We start from the raw sequence: 19192 nt of genomic DNA, 5'->3' as shown, positions 1-19192 counted from the left end.
ACACGCCCTTGCATCTTTGGATATTAATGGATTGAAGCAACTCTTCGTTTTTAATGTTATGATCAATTTGCTGTTGTTTCGAAATCATCCAAGGAGAACCGCTTGCAATCGTCTTGCTCATTCTAGTTTCAAGGCAATGATACATTAATTTGAGAAAAAAAGTTATTACGGTTAAGTTGGAGCACCCGAAACGTTACAATGCTTCATCAATGCTTCAAAAGTATTTACAATATTTATGGAAAACCTCTTCCAACCGTAAGTCGTGGAATACTGAATTGGGCTTAACCCCAATGCGCCATATCAAATTTCAAAGAATTCTATGAAAAGGTATTCGGCAAAGGGGGAATAACCCGGGAACAACAAGGTCGCAGAGCGCTGAATATCGATGTAGCGCATCATTTTATGATACCAGTGTTTCACAAATAATCCAGCCAACATTTTCTATTCGATCGTCCTTTGTAATTTTAAATTTGAATCCCGAAACATCAGCACTGGGGAGAGTATACGCAGTAAATGAAATGGGATAACGTCCTATTTTTCTCACCGAGGGAAATTTGCCCCGGACAGCTGCTCTACGGCCTACTCTTATATCGAATTCCAAATGCCAATAGTTCTTCTATATGCACGACAATGTGGGCTAGGGGTCTTGGGTTTTCGGACCTACAAGGTTAATGAGCCAACGCCTCACCCACTGGGTCACCACGGCTTCCCCACAATCATGAAGAAGGACATATAACAGGTTATAGATATGCTTATCAGCCCCCCCCCCTCCTTAACATGGGGATGCCGACAGCAAAAAAACAATGTCAATATGTTGACAGCATATATGCAGGCTTCGGAAGCGATATTTGACAAGTGATCGCCGAACGAGCCAACCCCATTCTTGACATGTAGTGCCCGATCAAGATCCCAACACACATGTTGGGTTTGATATACAGTCAAAACTTTAATTTCCAAATTTAAGTACGGAAAATGTTATTTTACGGTCGAAATGGAACGTTTGTCACATCTACAATCCAGGAGCATGCTACAACTACGACAAGTCAACCTTGTGCTGTTGGCATTTGAACATGTAATTACAGCAACATTAGATTTGATCTGTTCGTCGATTTGCCATCGAACACCCCCGTCTGCAACTAATTTAAGTAATAGAACTCTCTTAATTACAAACCCAACAACCTACACCATTATATTACTTTAAAAATCTTTAATCTGAAGAGAGTCATGAAAATCAATCACATAGGCACTGGTAATTTATCCGAGGTGTGTCTCTTTTTTTATATAAAGTATTGACAACATTGAAAAAAGATAAGAAAATTAACAGTGGGGTGGTGGCCATATAAAGTTTGCGTTCGGGTTGTGCATGAGCGACAGGGCACATCAGCACATCTGCATATCGTTCAATGAACGATACACATAAGAAATGGTAAATGCAAATATAGGTCTTGAATGGGGGGGGGGGGGTCAACATAACATCCATAATCCATAGCATAACAACATTTAGTCGTGGTAATATTATCAGTTGTTTAAGTTCCAAAAGATGGAAAACATACGAGCAAGCACTTCATTGAAAAACAAAAAACGAAAAGACGACATATCAGCTATGACTGCAGTTCGTTATTAGCACAACGGTAACTTAGGGCACCTTCTTCTTCTCTTTTTGCCCATATATAAGCTGCTATAGCAATGAAAATAAGCCCAAGCACTATACAACACGAGATAATTATAATAAAATGTATTGACATTGTTACTATTGAAATAGTTTCTCTAATTTCTGGATTATAGAATTCCTTGGATTTGTTAACTAGTTCGGTATTTAAATGGTCAATTGTAGGACTTGGACCATATTCAAATTCGTGTAAATCACTACCTTCCCCATTTGAATTATTTATTGGTAGGTATGAGTAGCTGGTTGCTTGGTGTGGTCTTTCTGGTAGAGATGATGATATAGCCAGTTTACTTGAAAAGCCATGTGTGCTATGTTTGGGTTGTAAATTAGTTGTGAGTACATTAGTCGGCATGATTGTTTCAGATGGTTCGATATCGGTTTCGGAATTGTTTGCTTGAACCGTTTGGTGTATACTATTTGCGTAAATGGAGGATGGAATGTGAAAAATAACTGATGCAGTGCCGGTGCTCAATGGCGTTGCTTTAAAATCTATTCCCGTTGGACCATCCGGTGGATCTGTTGCAAGGTCGCCCCCTACTGATCGCACTGTCTGTATCATATGCGCATTTTCAAAGAACTGAAAAGAAGTCTCTATGGTATTGAATGTTTCCATTGACCACGTTGGCTGGAATGTTTCTGACACAATCACTTTGTTTTCTATTGATGGTGTTAGAAAGTTAGTTGTGGTAATTCTTAGCAACGGCAAAGATTCTTCTTCAATCGTTGCGGGATCGTCAGTTCGTTGATATTGTGTTCGTGCTGTGATGCTTTGTGTTATGGTGGATAAAGATGGTGAAGCAAAGAATGTGATTGCTGGAGATAAAGTTAAGACATTACTTGTATGACTGTATTGCTGACTTTGAAGATGTTCAGAAGTTGAGAAGCCTCTCGGCAATGGATGTCTGGTCATAGTAGGGCGAAGAGTTTCTCTCACATACCAATCATTTTCTATTGACGATGCTGGATCCCCGGTTGTACCAGATATTAGTAATGACAGATAAGGTGCGGATTCTTCACTAACTGCAGGATCACCAGTTCGTTCATATTGTGTCGATAGTTTGATGTCTTGAGTTCTTACGGATACAATTTGTGAAGCAAGAACTATTGTGGCGTCACTTGACGTTCGGATTGAGTTAACCGCTTGCTGGGGGTTTGCTGAAGATACAGCTACCGTTGAGAAAGGATCTACAGTCATGGTAGGCAGCGCTGTTGTTGCTTCACTGTCTTCTGTCACACCGGGATATGATTCTGTACTCGGATTATTTCCACTCTCTGTATCTCCATGTTTTGTTTGTGGTATAATAACACTTTCTGCAGTATTCGTTTCTGGAAAACCGTTCAATTCAAGATCATCCGGATCATCTAAAACAAAAGAAAGGATCTTTTGTAAATACACGCATACGGGTAATATATGTTATAAATCTACTACTATGGATTTTATTAACTTTCTTTTCTTCAATATGCTGTGATGCTTTGTGTTATGGTGGATAAAGATGGCGAAGCAAAGAATGTGATTGCTGGAGATAAAGTTAAGACATTACTTGTATGACTGTATTGCTGACTTTGAAGATGTTCAGAAGTTGAGAAGCCTCTCGGCAATGGATGTCTGGTCATAGTAGGGCGAAGAGTTTCTCTCACATTCCAATCATTTTCTATTGACGATGCTGAATCGACGGTTGTACCAGATATTAGTAATGACAGATAAGGTGCGGATTCTTCACTAACTGCAGGATCACCAGTTCGTTCATATTGTGTCGATAGTTTGATGTCTTGAGTTCTCACGGATACAATTTGTGAAGCAAGAACTATTGTGGCGTCACTTGACGTTCGGATTGAGTTAACCGCTTGCTGGGGGATTGCTGAAGATACAGTTACCGTTGAGAAAGGATCTACAGTCATGGTAGGCAGCGCTGTTGTTGCTTCACTGTCTTCTGTCACACCGGGATATGATTCTGTACTCGGATTAATACCACTCTCTGTATCTCCATGTTTTGTTTGTGGTATAATTACACTTTCTGCAGTATTCGTTTCTGGAAAACCGTTCAATTCAAGATCATCCGGATCATCTAAAACAAAAGAAAGGATCTTTTGTAAATACACGCATACGGGTAATATATGTTATAAATCTACTACTATGGATTTTATTAACTTTCTTTTCTTCAATATGCTGTGAAGCTTTGTGTTATGGTGGATAAAGATGGTGAAGCAAAGAATGTAATTGCTGGAGATAAAGTTAAGTCATTACTTGTATGACTGTATTGCTGACTTTGAAGATGTTCAGAAGTTGAGAAGCCTCTCGGCAATGGATGTCTGGTCATAGTAGGGCGAAGAGTTTCTCTCACATACCAATCATTTTCTATTGACGATGCTGGATCCCCGGTTGTACCAGATATTAGTAATGACAGATAAGGTGCGGATTCTTCACTAACTGCAGGATCACCAGTTCGTTCATATTGTGTCGATAGTTTGATGTCTTGAGTTCTTACGGATACAATATGTGAAGCAAGAACTATTGTGGCGTCACTTGACGTTCGGATTGAGTTAACCGCTTGCTGGGGGATTGCTGAAGATACAGCTACCGTTGAGAAAGGATCTACAGTCATGGTAGGCAGCGCTGTTGTTGCTTCACTGTCTTCTGTCACACCGGGATATGATTCTGTACTCGGATTATTTCCACTCTCTGTATCTCCATGTTTTGTTTGTGGTATAATAACACTTTCTGCAGTATTCGTTTCTGGAAAACCGTTCAATTCAAGATCATCCGGATCATCTAAAACAAAAGAAAGGATCTTTTGTAAATACACGCATACGGGTAATATATGTTATAAATCTACTACTATGGATTTTATCAACTTTCTTTTCTTCAATATACCAAGATTTCCTTTTAGACTATACATTGTTATATCAAACCAGAAAGTGGACTATGTCATAAATTGGATGTTGTTATTATTATTACCCTCATCAACTTTGATCGCTTTCATAATTACATTACTTCAAGGTTTATTTCAAGGTAATTAGAAGGGTGTCTCTGGTTGGCCAGCATTAACCAAGTTTTGTTTTTTACATTTGTATTTTGTCTTGTTACATTGTATATTTTATCATTGCTTGATATAATGAAGTTGACCAGCATTAACCTTAACCACGTTTTGTTTTTAACATTTGTATTTTGTCTCGTTATATTTTATATTTTATTATTGCTTGATATAATGATAATGACTAGAGCAGCCTAGTAGAAACGTCGCTCAGTAAAAAACAGTAATTGCGTTCCATAGAATTAATTGTTAAGAATTGAGCCAAGCTTGTACCAGTGGCATTACAGACAAGGGACTGTACAATGGAATGGGGGGTTATGGCCGATCGGCTCATAATTTAACAGTTCTATTAAAGATAAATTAAGTAAACTTTAGGTAAAGAAGTGACCGTTCTTGCTATAAAAGTTTAAAAATAGACAATGAAAAAGGAAATGCATTGAAAGTTTCAATCGAATTACTGCATTGTGAGTGAGGTTATCACCTTTTGAAGAATATCTTAGTCTCGATTTTCATTACTACCGTTGTTTCGATAATAAACAAAGTCTCGATTATCCATTTTAAATTTAAACACGATTATCAGTTTAATTAAAAAATGAATAATGGAGACTTTGTTTATTATTGTAACAACGATAGCAATGACAACCAAGAATACAATGTTCTTCAAATAACCATAACTTAACCTTTCTAATGGAGACAGGTTGACATTTCGCATAATCAACAATCTATATTTGATCGAAAATCAAAGAGGGGGTATCATTTTAGTTCGCTGCCATTCTTTAGTACAGGATCACCGCTGACACATAGCAATGACATATATTTACATTAATTTTTATAATACGTTTGAAACTTTTTGTCGAATCACAATGAAAACCTATAATAAATATTTAGAATAAAAAATAAGTCAAATGTATACAATCAGTTACAATATTCAACGTAACATACTGCATTAAAATAACTGTCGTTTGATTTTTTTAAAAAAGAAAAATAGTTCTTATTTATTATGAAGAATACCTTTACTGCAATTGTATAGTTTAAAATCATCCACAGCAATATCACTTTGAAAATGCCCCTTTAGTGTTCCAACAATTACTATCTAGAAAATAAAGTAAGAACTTGTACTTTTTTAAACATGTGTTCCGTAGCATGCTTGTAACGTGATTAACGATGATTATTGCGTTTTGGTAGATCAATTAGACACTGTTGATAGGACAATAACACATCTTGTGTCCTAATGAAAACTGTCAGTCTTTATCTCCTAATTAAAAGCACGTTTCGGGTATGTTTCTAATTGATTGGATATTGTACTCACGCATTAAAGGAGACACAAACTAGGTAATTTCAGGATTAACATATGGTTTAATTTTATTTCAATAATTCGCTTGCGCGTATGGGTCTTTAGCAGTGGGGGGAAACCAGAGGACCCGGAGAAAACCCACGAGGTTGGACAGTCGACCCTATACCTTGTCACGTACAACCGGTGAAATATGCGAAGGGTGCAAATATAATGACAGCCTTTGGCGTCTGGTTATTCCAATCCATACCGGTCGTATATTCTCCTGTGGGATATGTTTAGTCTCGTTCACCAAGTCGTCCCATTACAAATCACGCTCGAAAACAATCTGGCACGCGATTCGGGTGCCAATTTTAAAATTGTTATTTTGTCTTAAATATTGGATTTCAGAAGCCCATCTTTTCCCGGTAATATATCAACATCAACGTTGATTTAAATTGACCAAGTTGTATTTGCAATGTCGAAAACTGTGGATGATATTGAGTTAGCTACTTGCATCCTTTAAATGTATGTTTTTGTAATTACAGGGGATGTGTTGGGTTTCTTGTCCCCAGTGAAACTGGATAAAGGTTTGTAATATAAACCCACCAATACAATTCTATCATTTAATTTTTAAAATGAATCAATTAAATTTTCAAAAAATATGTAAGTGGAAACAAAAATGATGTAATTGGAAATTTTCGTGATTTTGTTTTCTTTAGTAATGACAGTTTACATGTACTGTAAATATAGCTGGCAGTACACAGTAGAATACAGTAGACAATAGTAATTACTATAACCCCGTAATAGAATTGAAGATATAATAGAACTTTTATAATATTTTCATGCTAATAATTTTTTTCTAATATTTATATATTTTTTGATAATTTATATTTCAAATATATTGTCTAACGACTAAGGGGGCCCACTTCCTCAGGGGCCCACTTCCCATTGGGCAAGCTGACAACCTAGCCAGTCTGCCACTGATGGTCAATTACATTTCAATTACTTTCCAATTACATTTTATGGCACACGGACCACTGAGTTTCATATTAGAGACTTTTGGCAAGTGGAGTTTTTCCCATCCGTATAGCGTGATACGTTGCGTTAATTTAGTTTTAGAGTTTTGGCAGACTTCGCGCCGCGTATGTATGGGTAGCTGAGCTGAGCGTAGTTTATTACAGCATAATGGCAGTTATCTACCAAGATAAACATTAGACTAATCAAGTACCTAGCCTACAAATTCCTGAAGGGAGTGAAGTCGTTCGACAGTTGCTGAGTTATTTACAATTTTTTTTTTAAAATTAGTGTCGAATCTTATTAAAAATCTTCATTAATGTATCATTTCAGAAAGTATATACCCCTTTTACAGATTTGCAATGTCCCACCTCCCTAAATTTAGCACGTAGATCAACCAGTGTGCAGACAGACAGGAAAAATATGAAAATTCCGCGAAAAGCTCATCAAAAGTAATAATTAAATTCCAGTCTTTGCCATAGTTAAAATCACGTCAAATATACACCTTCGTGTTCTAGGATACACATTCATAAAAACGCTACGGCACAACATTTCAGCGTCTAAAAGTAACAAAACATACTGTAAAAAGACGACGATATTATACGGACCTTTTCCGTATGAAAGCTGTTCGATACGTACTGCCGTATCCGTGTGCCGTATCACGTATGAGAAATACACCCGCATTGATGACGTCACACGCAAAATCGTTACGGATACGCAATACGGACCAATAATTTACGTTTGCCAAAAGTCTCTAATACTTTACAAAATACGTTCAACGATTAAAATACGAGAGAAATGTCTATAATAAAATTCTTTAACCTGAAAAAATTCTGTTTGTTTCTCTATTGTTATTGAACCCCGCTTCCATTCAGGACCTTGATTACCAGCCATATAAAATTCCGGATCTATATCGTCTAGTATTCTACTTTCTGGCTGAACAAAAACTTCCAAACTCCCAACAGCTAAAATAATCATTATACTGGTATTATTTCAAAAGGATGCACGTTCACACTTAGCTATGACTATAGAAGATTTTCCCGGGCGCCTAATCAAAGGATTCCTAAGCTCATATATAATACTCAGAAAATTATACAAAGACAAAAAACTCCAAACTCTCAACAACTAAAATAATAATATAACAATTACATCTCTATTCTACATGATCAGTGACAAACTGCACGCAGCGATCCATCTACGTCATTATGATCCCTGCCCCAGTTAGCCGCCATTTAAAACGCCCACGTGATCATTTTGGGGAGGGACTTATCGGCCGGACTAACGCTTTGTGTACACAACAGAGTAAAAATAACTCGAGCACGCACGTGTTTTATGTAAACACGTGTCTTTAGCAAAATGTAAACTTCTGCCAATCCGGTAAAAGCGATATATAATATGTACTAGTGGGTAATATTGCAATAAATTCTTTGTCATTGTAAACTGTCTTTAGAGTTTCAATCTGTTTATCTTTCAAAACAAGGTTAGATACTCCTAAATTTGTCTTCGCAAACAAAACCGCCTCTGTGAAATTACCTTTTATGGGCGCCGCCATATTGAATAATTAGAGGACTATTTTGTGATTCGGCTTTGATTAGTTTGACATCTTTCATACACACAGCGGCTAAATAAACATATTTAATTTCATTCAATATGACAATAGAAGAGAAATAAATACTTCTAAAAATTACTAAAAGCATACTCAGTGTTTTCGACTAAAATCGTCGATGTAGGAATTAAAATGTCGGGTAATTAGCTTAGGGCCTGTTCTCAGGCGGAGCTAGCTGTAGACAGGCAGCCTAAGTTTGGGATGGATCAGTGATCGTATGTGCCAAATCTAGTAAAACATGCATACACAGTGGTGAATGAATGAAACGCAGTATGGCGATCAAAAACTTAAAGAGCACATACAATGACTATATAAAGTCAGTATATACTTGAAGTCAGTAGTATTTATTATAAACACATTACACCAATTTCATAACAATTTGATTAAAATTATTCGATATATGATTGCTTATGAGTCAAAGCTCTAAAAATGTTGAGCCGTAATCCTTTAAAATTGACGTGTAAAGTCACAGGGACTACAGCTCACAATATACATTCTTAGCGTCTGTTTATTGAAAGCGCAGTTGACATGTTGTCTGAACTAATTATTACGATTAGAATAGACAAATAAATAAGCAGAAGAATGGTTTACACCGTTCGTTCTCGTCCAGAATTATAATAAACTTGTGATGGGGAAATAAAATATTTTCGATTGAATTTGAAAATGATGTTATATGTTAAATTTATATTCGAGGCCTCAATATGAAAGATGAACTTACCATTAGTTGGACCATACATATGATACCAAAATTCAAAACACAAAGAACTGTACTGTGGTTGGTAAAGGGGAGATAACAATATGGCAGTATCATTAAGTTTTCTACCAGAAGCTTCAATATATAGGAAATGACCTTTAAAAAAGAAAGGGTTTTTAATGTTGAAAATAAAATACTGCAATTTAAAAAAAATACCAACCTCTCCAATCACTGTGTGTTTTTAGTTTATGCCGAAAACTGCTTTAGACATTCTGCAACTGACAGAAGGATAACAGATCCATGCTTTGTTTTCTGCCCTTATATATCTGCTTCTCGCTTTTTGTAAGTTTTCTGGGGGCCGCCGTGACTCGGTGAGATGGAGTATTGCGCTGGCTCGCTAACCACGAGGTCTCGGGTTAGCTACCGTTGTTCGCCGAGACAGTTCCCTGGGATTTTCCGGTGTGGTGCTTTACGAAGGGCCTGACAATGAACAGTGTCTAGTTCGGATGGGACGAAAAGCGAAGCTCCCGTGTACACACAAGTGTGCACGTAAACATTTGACATTTGAAGTTCGATATATAAAGACCTGATCCCTGTTTCTCGAAATCTTAACTAAAGATAAAATCCAAATTTTAGTAGATACTTCAATTCTGATTGGCTATATAAGCATTAAAATAAATCTAATATTAGCAAATCAAATTACTAAAATTTGGATATTATCTTAGTTAAAATTTCGTGCAACAGGCCCCAGGCCTTTGCGCCGCAGTCCGGACAAGATTTGCCTCACACAGCACACTACATGGTGTATGCCCATCTTCCATGGCCCACTCGATGCAGAAAAGAAAGAAGTGAAATCCCATTTCCATTGCTCGCTTTTTCTCTTATTTTTATTACCTATTATGCGTTATTTGGGTTATATTGTCTATTATTATTGACAATTAAAAGTATTTACCCGAATCACTATCGCCAAATGTATGGTCAGTCTGTGGGCCAGTCTTTGGTGAAAGGGTACCACCCGAAAACCATGTCCATTCAAATTGGTCGTTATCAGCTTGACCCCATCCACACAGATTATCATCTTCAAAATTACATTGTAAATCTATATCAACTAGAAAAAACAACAACATGAATTTGGTAAGTAACTGAATTGCGTTCCTGTAAATATTCCTTTTTCTGTGTGTTATTTCGTCTCGAAAATATAACAAATTTGGTTTTTTCCAATGCATGCTAATCAAAACAAAGCAACCATGACTCGAACTAGAATCATTAAAATTCGGATTTCCGATCTTATTATACATATGTTTCGTTCCGCTTTACCATTAAAATCATTCGGAGGTTGGGTGGTCGAATTGTTTAATGCGTGCGCGTTAGATCATAGGGTCTGTCAGATAGTCAAGTGGCGTGGTTTCGAATCCCCGCTTGTACGTGACTAGGGTCGCCTGCCCAACCTCATGGGATTTCTCTGGGTCCTCCGGTACGCGCAAGCGAATTATTGTAAAAAATTGAACCATATGTTAGTCTCGAAATGACCTAGTTTGTTTCAAGTGGAAGATATACCCCGTTAATCATCGTCCTTCGATGTCTTCTTTTTTTTTCGTATACACTATTTGAAAACAGATTAAGCAGAGTTCACATTGAACGGAAGATATTTACCATCTTTCAAAGCATAGGCGTAGGAGCCCCGGGAGGGGGGAGGGGGTGCTGGTCAACCGTCTATTTTTCGGGCAATGCATTTCCGTTTTTCGGGCTCAAACATCAGAGAATGAGACCATATATCATAGAAATATAAATGTATAATTGTAAAATGAAATCGCTCGCGGTTTACTTTTTAAACAATACTATACTTAAGACCTCACACAATAACATTTGTGGAAAACTCGTTTTAGTTAATGATTGATTCATTCCCAAAATTCGAGTGACAAAGAAAATAGCCTCAGCTCCCCCCACCTAACTGAGATTGCCCCCCCCCCCCATGCCTGTTTTTCAAAGCTGTAAATATATTGAACTTTATTTGTGTTTATCCTACCTCCTCTGAAAGCCCCTGACTGTCATCTGCATTTTTGGGACAACAGCTAATTTATTCACAGCTAAATCCACGTTAGAAGATTTTTAAATTTCCGATACCGATTTCTGAAAGCTGTAGTGTTCTTACAATATGCAAATTATGAGAAACGCATGGTAGATATTTTATGTTTTGTGCCCCTATCAAGAAATCAATGGGGACTATTTTGAATAAAATAAGGAAAGTGGGTGTAGGGAGTTTTCCGGGTTCTACATATCACCACTTGTAGACATACTTTAGTAATGTTTAAATTAAAACAAAAATATTGATAGTGCAGCTTGGCTGTGCGATTATCGTCTTGAATCATTGTTAATAATGATAACTGTAAAAAAAACAGTAGAAGGAACCCAGGGATTATCGTCCTAAACTCGTGAATTTCCCAGCAACTTTTACAGACCCTCTACGAAAGCAAATTGTTGAAAGAAAGGTATACGGCCTCTTTCCTTTCCCCTTATCTTACTGAAAACGAACTCAGTCTTGGCGTGATTGTCTCAAGGTAAATTCCAACACTGAAATTTCGATATTATTTTCAAGAACCTTACTCAGTAATGAAGCTAGAAATGCCAGGAAATAGATTATACAACCAACACGAAAGCAAATAGATAAAACGATTTTCCGACCGATCGACCCTATTCTTTTGGGCTAAGTAACCGTAAACACAGGTATTTTTTTCATGGTTTAATTATGTGTATACAATTTAATATTTACCGACACATTTAGGTGGGTTTTCATCATTCCATCTTTTACCATTACAATAAATAAATTCTGGTCCCTTACGTTGCATTCCAGCCACACATGTAAATTTCAACATGGCGCCCTTGTATTTTCTTTTAACCCGAAGGTCCTTGTCATAATGTATCGCACGGCAGCCTTTACCTAAAATGACAACACATAAAGGGCATTAATTGCAATGTGATAACTTTGTGTAAAATGTCTATCCGTTATATTGTCCCTTTCATTGTGGGCCACCTCCTTCTGGACAGGACCCATATGGAGTTCAGGTGTAAAGGTTCTGAGAAGGGATTCGAACATATCTAATATCTAATTGGGTAAGTGTGATGAGCAACATTCGAGAAATAATTTACTAATAATGGAAAGCGGTTCTCAAAATTTTCAGCGAAGTTCGTTTATTTTCCGCAATGGATGCACGCCGCTTGTTTTGTCCGGAAGTGCTAGCATGCCAATATATATATATATATATACATGAACTTACGTATACACTTTGGTGGTGGTTTACTCCACAACCCGTTAGGTAAACAAAATGCGAACTTGGCACCAAGTCGTCTTTGGAAACCCTTATTACACCGGAAGAATACTCCTCTTCCACTCGGTTTTGTCTTTACCTTTCCATTTTCCAGTGATGGAGTAGTGCATGAATTAGGTTCTATAGGAATGATAATAAAGAGAGTAATTAAATAGCATTGTTTTGGGCCTAATATTCTGATTCTCATATATACTTCCGCGCCAATTAAAATGAGCCGCATGACCGCTTTTATCTTTAAAAAAAGAAAAAACAAGAAATACAAACGTTCTCATTAGTTTCCCCGGGTTACAGGAAGTATCACGATAAAACAATTTGAATGTATCTGGAAATATACCGTGTAGGTTTCAATTATCAAATATGTAAACCTGATAAATGTTTTTAACAGTCATACATGGAACTGGATAATCACACATTCAACATCATAATGAGATAAATATATTGACTTTAAAGGAGCTAAGTCGCTAATTCTTGGGACCTAGAAATTGACACAAATGGGTCGCAACGCATACAATAATGTAATATGAATGTATATATATATTGATTTACATTCAATCGTTTCTGTTTTTACTATAATTTTTAATCAGTTAGGTTCGGCGAAATACGCTAGTATTCTCAATCGAATTTCAATCTCTAGCGTCTGGTTATTCCAGTCTACGCCGATATTATTTATTGGGCTTGCTCTCCAAATAAGAATATAGCGTCACCGTTTGACATGACTTGTTTTTAGAGTTCCTTATTACAAATAGCGCTGAAACGCACTATGGTACACGATTCGTGTACCAATTGTAAAATGTTTATTTTGTCTTAAATATTGTATATCAGAAGGCCATCTTTTTCTGGTAAGATCACAACATCAATGTTGATTTAAACCGACAAATAAATCGTGTTTTCAATGTCGAAGATTTTGGATGATATTGAGTTAGCGACTTAGCTACTTTAAATGAGATGTTTATTATAAGTCATTTATACCAGTAGTGATCCTTGGACAAAATACAAACATAAAAACAAAAAACTCCTTCCCGGATCAGATTTTTAGGATTGTTTGAGAATCAGAATATACACATGTACGTGACAACCTCGTGGGTTTTCTTCGGGGTCTTCCCATATCGCCGACTCACCAGAATTTGGACTCAACCCCTTAACGCCGACCAAAATTTTTCCCCTAAAACTCGGCGAGTCGGCGGTATGGGAATGAACCGTTTTCTTCGGGTCCTCCCGTTTCCTTCCAATGCTAAAGACCCCTACGCGCAAGCGGATTATTGAAATAAAATTTGAAGCATATTATCCCGAAATGACCTAGTTTGTGTCGAGTGGACGTTTCCCCCCCCCCCCACATCTCTCTCTCTCTCTCTCTCTCTCTCTCAGAATATATATATTGCATGGCCTAAATTGTTCCGTTTTAATTTGCGGTTGTTGTTTCTACCTATGGAGATATCTTTTCCAATTCCTCTTATTTTCAAGATACTTCTCTTAGTGCACAATCATTAATGCGCCGATTGTGATTAGACCACTCTAGACCATTCAATCAATCAAAGCCCCGCGATACACAAAATTTGGCGAAATCCTTTGAAAAACTTTCATTAGCGATGTATGTAATTGACTGAAATTATATAACGCGAGCCGCGGTGGCGCAGTGAGTAAGACGTTGGGGAAAATTTCATCGGGATTTCCCGGCGTGGTTCCCCTTGTAAGTGGTGCAGGACGGACGACCTGGAAATGGACAATGTATAGTCGTTCGGATGGAACGAAAAACCGAGGCCCCATTTACGCATTGGTTTTCACATAAAAGGACCCCTGACAGTTGGAATTCACAATAAGTGTAGGCCGAAGGGCCGCTGTCCGGACAAAATTTCCCTTTTAGCACACTGTATGGCAGTGGTGGACAATCGTTTTAGGTGAAGGGCCAAGCAAGGATTATGAAATTCCATTATCTAAATATTTGTGACTGTCGTTTGTCTGTCTGTCTGTCTGTCTGTTCGGGGTTGGCGGCTACACTAGGTCTGCCCCGAGTCTGAAATTTCGGGTATAGGGGTAGCTCGGACCGGGGAGTAACATAGGCCAGGTGGCGTTAGTCTACCACTTCCGGTTTCGGAGTTATGACTCCCGAGCGAAGCCGGTCTGTTCGGGGTTGGCGGCTACACTAGGTCTGCCCCGAGTCTGAAATTTGGGGTATAGGGGTAGCTCGGACCGGGGAGTAGCATAGGCCAGGTGGCGTAAGTCTACCACTTCCGGTTTCGGAGTTATGACCCCGAGCGAAGTCTGTCTGTTCGGGGTTGGCGGCTACACTAGGTCTGCCCCGAGTCTGAAATTTGGGGTATAGGGGTAGCTTGGACCGGGGAGTAACATAGGCCAGGTGGCGTTAGTCTACCACTTCCGGTTTCGGAGTTATGACCCCCGAGTGAAGCCGGGTATCTGTCTGTCTGTTCGGGGCTGGCGGCTACACTAGGTCTGCCCCGAGTCTGAAATTTGGGGTATGGGGTAGCTCGGACCGGGGAGTAACATAGGCCAGATGGCGTTAGTCTACCTCTTCCGGTTTCGGAGTTATGACCCCCGATCGAAGCCGGGTATCCTGCTAGTATTGAATAAAGTAACACAAAATTAAATGAAATGAAACGGGGTTTAACGTCCTACTTTTCTGCTCCGACTGGGATATGAGGATGGGCATACGCCATACTATGTGGTAAGTGGGGAATTTTGCCCCGGGTAGCGACACTATGGCCTATTCTTAGTCCTATATAGAATTCTACCTGCCAAGGGACCTTTTTCGTCCCATCCGAATGACTAGACAGCTGTTTCCTTCCTGCACCACTGACAAGGGGAAACCACGTCGGAAACTAATAATAAAGTGATACGGAACAAAGGACTTTTTCTGCACTTTTTATTCGGCTCCATATATGAAAAATCAAAGCATGTAAACAAATAAAAAATAACGTAAAATGAAAGTAGGCCCAAGTCAAGTGACGTCAGTTAGGCAACTGCGTCATTGAGTGATTCTGCCATTGAGTGTTTGGGCCCAACAATAAGCAATTTCGATTTTTTTTTTTTTCATTTTGAGATAAAATTACTCATAAAAAATCAGATGTAGTGGAAATGAAATGAAATGAAATGGGGGACGGGCATACGCCAAACAGTGTGCTATGAGGAAAATTTTGCCCGGACAGCGGCACTATGGCCTACTCTTATATCGAATTCCAACTGTCAGGGGATCTTTTACGTGCACGCAAATGTGTACACGGGACCTCGGTTTTCGTCCCATCCGAACGACTAGACAGCTGTCCTTGTCAGACCCTCCGTCCTGCATCACTGAAGCTGTAATGTTTTATGTGCATATTTTGTATTTAGTGCGCTTGTTCAAATTTTTAGCCACGTGATCCCCAGATGTAGTAGAAGGGTCTGGCAAGTCGAATGTCAGATTATCTAATTTGGCTTCTTATCGGGCCCTGCTCAGAGACATGATTTTGTCAGCAAAGGAAAGGAAATAAAAATTCATGTCTAGCCTACTTATATATTTGAGCGTGATAATATATTATGCTTTACTTTTACCCCTTGTCTTTCATGTCATTAACTTTACACCCAAACTTTAAATATCAAATCAGGAAGTACTATACTAAATAACATATTATTCATAATATTATAAATAGACACCATGCTAACAATTTTAAATATTGTTTAAACTGGATGTTATCAATAATTGCTGACATTCGGCATATATAAAGAGAGATAACTCCTTTTACCGTTAATGGAGGCAGACCACCATTAAATTTCATCACGAATTGTAGTTCGTCTATTTATAGCAATTCTCTCTCTCTCTCTTTTCTCCCCTTTTGCATGCCCATTTTTGTTGATTTTTTGGTCTAGAATGGACGAAGAGGGTTTGAATTAACATTTTCTGCCAGGTTTTGGTAAATATTCATGATTTTGAGGCGGAAGGATAAGAGGGTTATCAGGTTAGGTACGGCGATATGTACGGCAACTAGTTACAAGGTTTTAGTATGCTTCTTCAAGTTTGGGTATCTCAAAATTTTGGTGGTCAACCTCATACAGATTTTAGTGCAAAGACATGACCATTTGTTCCCCTGTCTGTAGTAAAAGCATTCAGCCCAACGAAAATTTGGGGAAAAGTTGGAGGTGGACAAAGAGGCCAGAATTAACATTGAAGTCAATGGGGAAATTAATGGTGTTCTGTCTCCTAATGGGCTCAGACTAGCAATTATTTGCCCATTGACTTCAATGTTAAATGACCGTAACATCACAGGCTGTGGCTTTTTGCTCAACATTTCGTTAGTTGGAATCTTTATAGGCACAATGGGGACCACATTTGGCAATCTACTCATCATAATTTTGTAGGGGATTGACCGTTCAGAGTTTTTGCTACGGGGATTTGATGTTGACTGGGGTGAAAATCTCAGAAAGGCACTTAAAGTTACAATTTCATATTTTTAAGTTATATTTTTAAAATGTATTTAAAAAAGCCCTAAAAAAGATAGTATCTATAAACAGTCCTACCTTGTTAAAAATCCTATTAATCCTATAATTCACTATTGCCAGTTGAGAAATTGGCAAAAATATCATTTTCTACTTCAAATTCAAACGTTTGAAGATAGCTATTCCATGGTGGAGAATAGGAAAACAAGGGAGGTAATTTAGAGGTAATTGTGTTATTATTTCCGGCGTGAAGATTTTTAAGTGTGAGAAAGATAACCTATGATCGTATAATAGTGAGTTGACAACCTATTGAGCAAAATACATAGAAATAATTACGTTTTGACTTTCTTAGAAAATATGAAATTGTAACTTTAACACCCACTATCCCTCCGCTGTAATATCATCAGTATTACCCAAAACTGCTTTCAAATTGCAAATTTGACCCCCTTTTTTCCAATTCTAGACCAAAAAGTCAACCCAAAAATGAACGAAGAGGTGAGAAAAAAAATTAAGGGAAAAATTGTCTATTTATAACTCGCACTACATTACTAGTCTTAGTCCTAATGGATTTACAAAATTCCCCGTGTAGCCATGTCCTTTCTGTTTTGGGTATTTTTGTTTAAATCAAAATTTAACCAATACACTATTCTTGGCCAAAGTGGCGAAGTCAGTAGGTATTTTCTCCATCAACTTCAGAATTGTTAGTGTAACTATAGCATTTGTTTGACAATTATCACGATTTTCATAATATGGCTCTGTGCGAATATTTTGCTTGGATGTAATCGAAATTCATTCTAAAATATGCACATCCATTTTATACTGGTCGTAGATTGTAGTTGTAGGGGGGGGGGGGGGTCCATGGAGAGAAATTTCACGCTAGAAAATCTGGCTGCAAGCCTATATATTAACCAGGGCCGGCCGGAAACTCATCGGTGGGCCCCCCAAATTTATAGAAAAGTTGGCATGCTTCCGGGCCCTTTATACTTATTGTACAGAGGACCTCATGGTTTTGATTATAAAATTGTATAATGAAATAGTCGATGTATCCGGACTATACGCTGGCATGCTGCCCAGAAACTGTGGGTCCGGGGCCAAATGCCTACTATGGCTATTTGCATATTCGACCCTGAACAAAACTAAATTGATCGATATCTGAGTAATATAAAAATTGAATTAATTAAACATGCATTATGCAAGAGCAAAATCTGCTTATTACAAGTCTTTCTTTAGGCCTGAAATGTTATCTAAATTATCAATTAGACATTAATTATCTATCCAGACCATAATAAACTCTCGATGTCAAGGTTAGCCTTCGATGTTGGCTGATTCCTATATGCCGCTAACGGCCATTGTTAATTAAATCAAACAAAGTGGATAATCGAGACTATGCTGTTTATATCAATGATTTTAGTAATGATGACCGAGACTATGCAAAAATTTCACCCGCTTCTTTCTCGGCTCATAGTGGATCAATTTGACTGAAATTTTCAGCAAATTACCTTTACACTATCTAGTTTTTAACTATTATAGCGAGAACTGCCATCTCTTTATCTTATCTCCCATAATGTATCTTTAACAGTAAAGTAAAAAGTAAATGAATAGCATTAACGCTTAATGTAAGATTAAAACAAATAAAAAATAAATAGATATACTTACGCAGCGATTCGACAAGAAGTTGAACAAAATACAAAGAAAGGGCCTGAATCAAAACATATCTATATCCATGTAACAGCATCATGATGTATTATCATTTATGGCTACTAGTTCATTTATTATGTGTTGTATGTAATATTAATGGGTGTTAACTTCACTAAATATATGTTAGTCATGATTCAAACGGAAGATTTTGGATCTCACTAGAAAATGACCCACCCGGAAGGCACTTGAGTATATACATTTTACTAGTTTATATTAAGTTTAATAATATCATTTACAAGTTCAATATATCCTATAGCGATCATATAATACAAACATCTCTATTGTACAAAACTTATCAACATTTATATATGAGCTAAAAATTGTTAAATTAAATGAAAAGGGGTTTAACGTTCTACTGTTGTGCTCCTAAACTGAGCTAATGAAAACGGGCTTATGCCATACGGTGTGCTATGAGGGAAATTTAGCCCAGACAGAGGTGTTACGGCCTTCTCTTA

General features: G+C 37.6%; 1 protein-coding gene across 1 annotated transcript; it reads right to left on the bottom strand.

Annotated features, from left to right (window-relative positions):
• Positions 1-1119: 1119 nt before the first annotated feature.
• On the bottom strand, positions 1120-18836 carry LOC126824223 (mucin-6). Its single transcript, XM_050553405.1, has 10 exons — positions 18696-18836; positions 12564-12734; positions 12059-12226; positions 10241-10396; positions 9313-9444; positions 7811-7953; positions 5713-5794; positions 3915-4439; positions 3211-3735; positions 1120-3031 (listed from the first exon to the last, which is right to left on the bottom strand). The coding sequence occupies exons 1-10, from the start codon at positions 18775-18777 to the stop codon at positions 1602-1604; spliced, it is 3414 nt and encodes a 1137-aa protein (XP_050409362.1). The 5' UTR covers positions 18778-18836; the 3' UTR covers positions 1120-1601.
• Positions 18837-19192: the final 356 nt, after the last annotated feature.

Source organism: Patella vulgata, chromosome 6, assembly GCF_932274485.2.
Source record: "Patella vulgata chromosome 6, xgPatVulg1.2, whole genome shotgun sequence".
NCBI classification, from domain to species: domain Eukaryota; kingdom Metazoa; phylum Mollusca; class Gastropoda; family Patellidae; genus Patella; species Patella vulgata.
Note: the sequence above shows the minus strand (reverse complement) of the source record. Positions and strands in the feature narration are given on the sequence as shown.